At 35.1% G+C, this 7,800-nt stretch overlaps 1 protein-coding gene across 1 annotated transcript in view; it reads left to right on the forward strand.

Moving 5' to 3' along the window:
• Nucleotides 1-826: 826 nt before the first annotated feature.
• The window catches only part of LOC107189436 (gamma-aminobutyric acid receptor alpha-like), a 49,206-nt gene continuing 42,232 nt past the window's right edge, over nucleotides 827-7,800 (forward strand). The window contains exons 1-3 of the mRNA XM_015577966.1: nucleotides 827-933; nucleotides 1,827-2,019; nucleotides 3,094-3,314. Coding sequence (XP_015433452.1) covers nucleotides 827-933; nucleotides 1,827-2,019; nucleotides 3,094-3,314 — 521 coding nt within the window. The remainder of the gene's footprint in view (nucleotides 934-1,826; nucleotides 2,020-3,093; nucleotides 3,315-7,800) is intronic.

Raw genomic sequence — 7,800 nt, forward strand, 5'->3', positions numbered from 1 at the left:
TGCGTGTTCTTTCACTACTCTCACTAATAACAATACTTTTTTAAGTGAATTACAGTGGGTGATGAAATCATTAGAGACAACTGCATAAATTGACGATTTGACGGTTTTAACTGTATATTGTTACAATTACATAAGCTAAATTTAATTTTTTGTGGTATCTTTTAGTGGACAATTGTTAATTAAATGTTATCCAGTTTACAAACCTTGATATTGTGATTTTATTTCTACACAAACACAAAAAACATATTTTTTGTTCTATAGCTTTAACAACACTGTGCAACAAATTTTAACTTTTTTCGTTTTTGTAACCTCCAATAGGTGTTCTTGGTATGCAGATCTTTATAAACTGAATACGAATCTGCAAACCGTTCTTTTCCGGAACTTCCAGTTTTTGAAAAAAATCAATTTGTAAGAAAATTGCAAATTTTCAATTTTGGAGCAGCGTTGTGCTTTTACAGTGATACTTATTCAATTTCTTTTAGCAGAAAACAATTCTCTGGACTTTTCCGAACAGAATGATATAAATTGATGTTATATTATAGACATCTAAATATGTTGAAATATTGTTCAAAGTAAAAAGGACACCGAAAACGCACCAATTTTAGCTTATATTCAACCGCTTAGTCCTGGCTCGTAACAGCATCTTAATCTTAAGTTTATTAACCCTATACTACACGTAATTCAAATTTATAATTTTAACATTGATTAAATGTATAATGTATGTAAATAAAAACGGAATTACTGGATAGATGACTTAAATAAATATAATGTTTGCCTTGTTTCAGAAGCAGAAACTGTCGCAACGCTCGGCGTTTGAAAAGAATTGATGAACGAACCAGTACACATTCCACGGGAGGATCAATCCAAGGACATCATGAAGCAGCGAGTCCTTTTGGCCCTCGCCAATTTAATCACTTCTTACACATCTTTCCTGTAAGTGCATTTTAATACAATCACATTCTAGATGTAAAAAGTGAAACCCTTCTCGCCTGTGATCGTTCCTTTGGAAATAGAACACGAAGCGAATACATCACGATACGCATCCTTTGTGACAGGAAGGCAGGTGTAACTAATATGGCCAACAGAAATCCTTGAATGAGTAGACTTTTGGCAAACTATTATTTAGTCTCATTAAGTGTTTAAAAGTTAAGATGACGATCGTAGATGCTTATGTTTTCTCAATGTATCATTCGAATAAAATTGTGCCAACTCTGCCTGACACAGTATTGATTAATGTACATGAAGAATCTAGTGCGGGGGGCGGAGGGGGGGAGACTTATAGTCCATGCTAAGTCGGAATTGAGATTTTAGCAAAATGTATTCGAGCTTAGGGAAAGCTATCGAATTAAAGTATAATAAATAGAAAAAACGGGCACAGGCTAGAAAAATTAAGGGCCAATGAATCCTGGGCTCGGGAAAGGGTCGCTTCAGATAGAAAGGGTGGTTTCTCCCTTAAAATCTAAAAAATGCAACAACCAGGTACGGTAAAATTCTTAGGTTTGTCCCGTAAACAATCGAACAAAGTTACAAGAAAATCGGCGTGAATCACATCGTGAACATTCCTTATTAGTGAACAAATAAAAAAATAGCGTCTCTCGAACTGCGCAGACACCTAAGCAATCGCAGTTGGAGTATGGAAAAGTGTTTAATATACACTGTTTGTGACCAAGTTAAATTAAACATCCTGTATACTATAACAGTAGCTTTTACCTTTAATGCAAACGAAAATAATTTCTGCAATTGAGCTATTTAATTAAACATGTTCTGCCAAGAGTAATTGTCAAACCTCGGTACATTATAGATGGACCAATTTATATATATTTCAGAACAGCCACAGGGGCAAAAATCTCGACAAGACAGAGAACGCAAAGCAACAATCACAGCAACATCAGCGAACTACTGGACAATCTGCTTCGCGGTTACGACAACAGCGTCAGACCAGACTTCGGTGGGCCACCGGCCACCGTTGAGGTCGACATCATGGTACGCAGTATGGGTCCGATATCGGAAGTCGATATGGTTCGTATTTTATCGTTCATTTTTGTTGTTCTTACGGAGCACACGAACATGCAATGACCAACAACAAATATTCGCTACTATCAACCACATTTCATTCGATAGAGCAATAATTTTAAGTGTTACAAACGAACATTGATGTAGGTAGAGCTGTTCATGACAGTGTCCATTTACCCCTTACGTGAAACATGTTTTATATTTTTAACCCCTTGAGTTACGAAGTTTTTTTGTGACTATATTGTCTAACATTACTTTATTGTTAATAATTTCCTGTTGTTGCGTCGATTGCAATAATCGAAAAATGTCGCATGCCAAATTAATATTGTGCGACTGATGAAAAGTTTGAGCTTAGAACTCGTAAACGAGACCACGAGTTGCTGTTTTCGTCATGTGATTTGTGTTGAATCACAAGATTGACGGATGTGGGAAAATTTCTAAAGAATGGTACGATTTAAAAAGAAGCGAACATATACAGGGTGTCCCACCTAATGTAAGCACCTTCAATATCTCACTTGTTTTTCAAGATACACAAAAATGTGAAGGAAAAGTATTTAATTAGAAGCAGCAAATACTATGATAAGCATCAATTTTTCTCAGGTTATATTTTTCGAAATTTCATGGTTTTTAAAATGGGACTAGATATTTTTATCAGAGTGGCGTCATAGTTGAGATTAAAACCAATCCAATAACCTATAATAATGTGAGCTTCATATGACCTTGAGTACGAAAAATCCACAAAGGTTAGAAAAAGCAGATTTAGAGGGATTAGTGCAAAAAAGTATTGAAGTTGATGGACATCACTTTGAGCATTCATTGAAATAAATTCTCTGTAAGTCAAAAGCAAGTGAGATACCAATGGTGCTCGCGTTAAGTGGGACACCTTCTATACTAGCACTATGTAAGAACTACACTAACTAGACTTACTCGATGGATTGCTAATTCCAATAATAAATTGTTTGACCCTATAATTATTCACTTCGCTGTAATTTTTAGCTAATTCCTAGTTAAGTTACTTTGGCAGATTATTATTCGAGAGTCTCGCCAAATTGTGTGACAAGAACTAAATTTCCTGTCTAGACATACTCGATGGATTGCTACTTCCGGCAGTCGTGGGTAGATCGACGTTTGGCTTTTCAAGGCGGCAAGGAGACACTGGCGCTCAGCATATCGATGCTGGCGAGAATCTGGAAACCGGATACGTACTTCTACAACGGGAAACATAGCTACTTGCACACTATAACCAGCCCGAACAAGTTCGTCAGACTCTATCAAGATGGCAGAGTTCTTTACAGTTCGAGGTATGTGGATACTTCACTGAAATCATGAAATCTTTATTGGCATAAAGGGAATGCTCTGTCTAAAGAATCGAAAAGGAACTGATAAGGAGAGATAATTGAATGAAGTTTCTGGGATCAATTAGCCAATGTTTTGAAATAAAATTCGTATTTTAGTAATGTAAAAAAGACATCACTTTATGAGTATAAGGGTGGAGTACGCAATTGGAACCACTTCAATACTGCGTAACTAATAATTTTAATGAAAAATGTTTCAGATAAAACTTACAAGGTTCGAGGAGGGCATAATTTGACGCGATTAGTTTTTTTGTAGGGTGATGCGTATAGGACATATAAAGATTAAGATTTTTTTTTGAATAGTATTTATTTTTTTCTAATCACATATTTTTCTTTTTAATTCTGTAGAAAAAATATTAACCTGTTCATGTCAAAAAGCCATTACTTTAGGAGAACTTCAATTATTCGAAGTGGCGTACGTGGAACCACTGCGATAACTATCTATACACTTGACCTTCATATGTCCTCTACGCATCCCACAAAAAAACTAATCACGTCAAATAATGTCCCCCGAAAAACCACATAACTTTTATCTAAAACATTTTTCACTAAAACCATTAGTTACGCAGTATCGAAGTGATTCCAATTACGAACTCTACCCTGTACTTGCAAATCCAATTTAGTCTTTAAAAATGCAGTAGTCTGAAGTAGATCTGAAACAAAATTTTAGTTGTGGTTATGTAATCTGTATTATCTTCTATACAATCAAAAAAATTCAATGCGCTCTGATTGTTTAGGATGTTTTGTTAATGTCTCGTTGACAAAGCCTCGGAGAACATTTCCGCTAAGGAAATGTTTTAAATGAGAATTTAAGAAAAAGAAAAAATTCTTTTAAAAAGAAAATTTTAAGGACTACCACTTCACGTTCTGCTTCCATAAATTGCAGAAAATTCGTGTAATTTACGATTACCATCCAAGTTTTCTATTTTATTATTTTTCTAAGCGGTTATCTTACGATCGTCTTGCGCTTCATCGAGCATGACGTTGCAAATGGTGCTCACTTCCTTCGACTTGCATTTATGTTAAACAAGCCCGTCGAGCTGATGTTGCAAGAACTTCTTAACTGGGATTCAAGAGGAGAATGATTAATATGTCCTGGGTTCACTATTTGTGGAAACGATTCAAAGAATATTCTCAGCTTAGACACGCAGATTGGCACGTGCACTGACTATGTTTCTTTCAAAATAACGATTTTTGTTAGTTTATATTTAGAATATATTAAATTCAAGAATACGTTGGTTGCAGTTTGCATTTTGCAGTCTTCAGAATATTCACTTGCTAATTTTTATATTTGACGTATATTTGTCAAAGCTTAAATATAAAACTACGCAGCTATTATCGATATAATGTATTAAAATGCAGTGGAAAATTTACGAAAGTCTAATTAACTAATCGAAAGAATAGAAATGTATTACAAACAGAAAACCATATGAAGATAAATCAAGTACATCAAACAGTGTAATGAACAAAACATTCCTTTCACATTTTCTTCCATTTTGAATTTGTAACTCAAAAGAACATTGGTATTGTAATAATTAATAGATTAATAGATATAATAAATTAATAGATTTACTCTAAATAGAGTAAAATTAATAAACACGAGCGAAGACATAGAAAAGAAACGTTTAAGGGGGGAGACTCCTTTGGGGCCAACTCCGAATCGATCGAAGCGCTGATATAATCAATCGGACACTAACGAAAACACATAATCGATAATTGGAACAGCTTAATAATATGACATCTAACGGCAATACCCACAAATAAATTTTGTTCCCCATTACCATCAAGTTGGGTTTGTGTATTTACTACGCGAAGACAGTGTTGCCTGACAGTATCGATTTTTGACAATTCTGCCCATCAGGAGAACGATGGAATACCTACGGCTCGTGGCGAGATTTCGACTCTCGCCGAACATAGGAACAGAATGGTGCGACTGAAAGAGATTCAAGAATGAAGCAATACTTACGTACTAATGTGTGCAACGATAAACCTTTTCTATTTGTACTTGCAATGATGCTAATTTTTTTTATTACATACGAAATACTTGAAATGGCATTCCCGAGAAACAATAGTTATTTATCATTTATTGACCTAATTAATGCAGATGTTATATACTTACACATATATTTCATAAAAAGATGCAAAAAGAATACAATTAATCGCAAACGCTCCCTCAATCTTTTCATTTGTCGACCAGCGGAAATAGATTTTGAACTAACAACGATTTTTCGACTTTCTTGTATATATGTGCACAGGGATAAGGAAAGAAGGACTTGAAGGATTTGAAAAAAAGTACGATCTTCATATTATCAAAAATGTTTTATTTTAATGAAAATAATTATTGACATATATGAGGCGGCTGCCGGCCGCCGCGCCGTCCACCGCGACGGTCGCTATACATGATTCTTTTTATCATTTTTTTTATTTGAAACAGTAAAATAAAAATTAGATCTTATAATTATATTCGTACATTTATATCGGTAGTGGGCAACTGTTTGCTCACGATCATCGAAAGGAGAAATTCCAGCCGCGCGATACTCGTGAACGATCAGTTGCCCACCTCTGATACCAGAGATGGGTAAATTTTTATTTAAATAAAAATTTCAAATAACGAATAAAAGATAAACAAATTAGTTGTTATGCGCCGAATAAAGATAATTCTGGTAATCTTTACTCGACGCATGACAAATAATTTTTTTATTTGATGAGAATTTATTTGACGAACAGATTTTATAAAAGTACATTATAAAAGTTCACGGTTTCATTCAATCCCTGCTTTCTTCATGAGGCGATACAACATTGTAACGCGCGTGCCAGCCTCATTGTCAGTGATGCCAGAATCGTGGTACTGTTTACCCCCACCACTCTCCCACTCCGACGTACCATCGTCTCTCACTATGACGTCCCGGCTACCCCCACTTTACGTCCACCGTGCTGGCACACACAAGCGTATCCCAACCCTGTCCGTGTGCGCTGGCCGTTCGAGAGACGGTGAGCTATATTTAGAAAAGAGTGGGGGTAAACCGTACCACGTTCTGACATCACTGCCGCCTTGGAAATCCTTTTCGAATACTACTGCGGCGAAAATTCACGTTCTCGACGCGATGCCCCGCAACCTAAGCGCGTGAGCAGTCAAGAGACCCTATTCGAATCCCAATGCGGCGGTTTTACTTTTTATTTTTAATTATTTTATAATTTCACTTTGTAACCTCTAAGTAAAATAAAAAAGTTAAAAAATATTAATTCGGGAAGCATTTAAAAAGAAAAAAATAAATGTTTTCCACTTCAATATCTAAATTTTTTATTATATACAGACATATTATGTTGTATACACATAAATTATTTTTACAATTAAATGGTATCCTTACAACCCTACTCATTACTACTCTGAACATTCGTACAAAAATCTATTAGATTAAAATATTGTCATAAGTGTATCTTCAGTCTTTTAAAATTATGATATATTTCGCCGCTAACGAAAACCGCTGCAGCTGGTCCACGTATATACGATGCCGAATGGTCTTTTGCTTTTCCCCATATGAATGGAAAAAAACACAATTGAAATAGTAATTTTAATAACATAAGATAAAATATTAAGATTGCTATGAACTTATCTTTTTTTTGCTGAATTATTCTGTAATTTCGCTTCCTCACTTTTGAGTAGAAGTTTCGCAGCTAACGAAAGTAACGAAGTACGAGTCTTTTGCTTATGTATATATCTAAAAAGAAATAAATATATAAATATAATGATAATCATAATTGCCATAGTGAAAGATAAAATATAAATATTATTGTAAACACATCTTGAACAAATTTTAAAAGACTGAAGATACACTTATGACGTAATATTTTAATCTAATAGATTTTTGTACGAATGTTCAGAGTAGTAATGAGTAGGGTTGTAAGGATAACATCTAATTGTAAAAATAATTTATGTGTATACAACATAATATGTATGTATATAATAAAAAATTTAGATACTGAAGTGGAAAACATTTATTTTCTTCTTTTTAAATGCTTCCCAAATTAATATTTTTTAACTTTTTTATTTTACTTAGAGATTACAAAGTGAAATTATAAAATAATTAAAAATGAAAAGTAAAATCGCCGCATTGGGATGCGAATAGGGTCTCTTGACTGCTGCTCACGCGCATAGGTTGCGGGGCATCGCGTCGAGAACGTGAATTTTCGGCGCAGTGATATTCAAACAGGATTTCCAAGGCAACAATGATTTCAGAATCGTGGTATGGTTTACCCCCACTCTTTTCTAAATATAGCTCATCGTCTCTCGAACGGCCAGGATCGCCGGCGGACGTAAAGTGGAAGGCCATATTGGGAGACGATGGTAGGTCGGAGTGGGGGAGTGGTGGGGATAAAGCGTCCCACGATTCTGGTGTCACTGTTGGGGAGTCGAAGGCTGGCACGCGCGTTA

This window comes from Dufourea novaeangliae, unplaced genomic scaffold, assembly GCF_001272555.1.
Source record: "Dufourea novaeangliae isolate 0120121106 unplaced genomic scaffold, ASM127255v1 scaffold148, whole genome shotgun sequence".
Lineage (NCBI taxonomy): Eukaryota > Metazoa > Arthropoda > Insecta > Hymenoptera > Halictidae > Dufourea > Dufourea novaeangliae.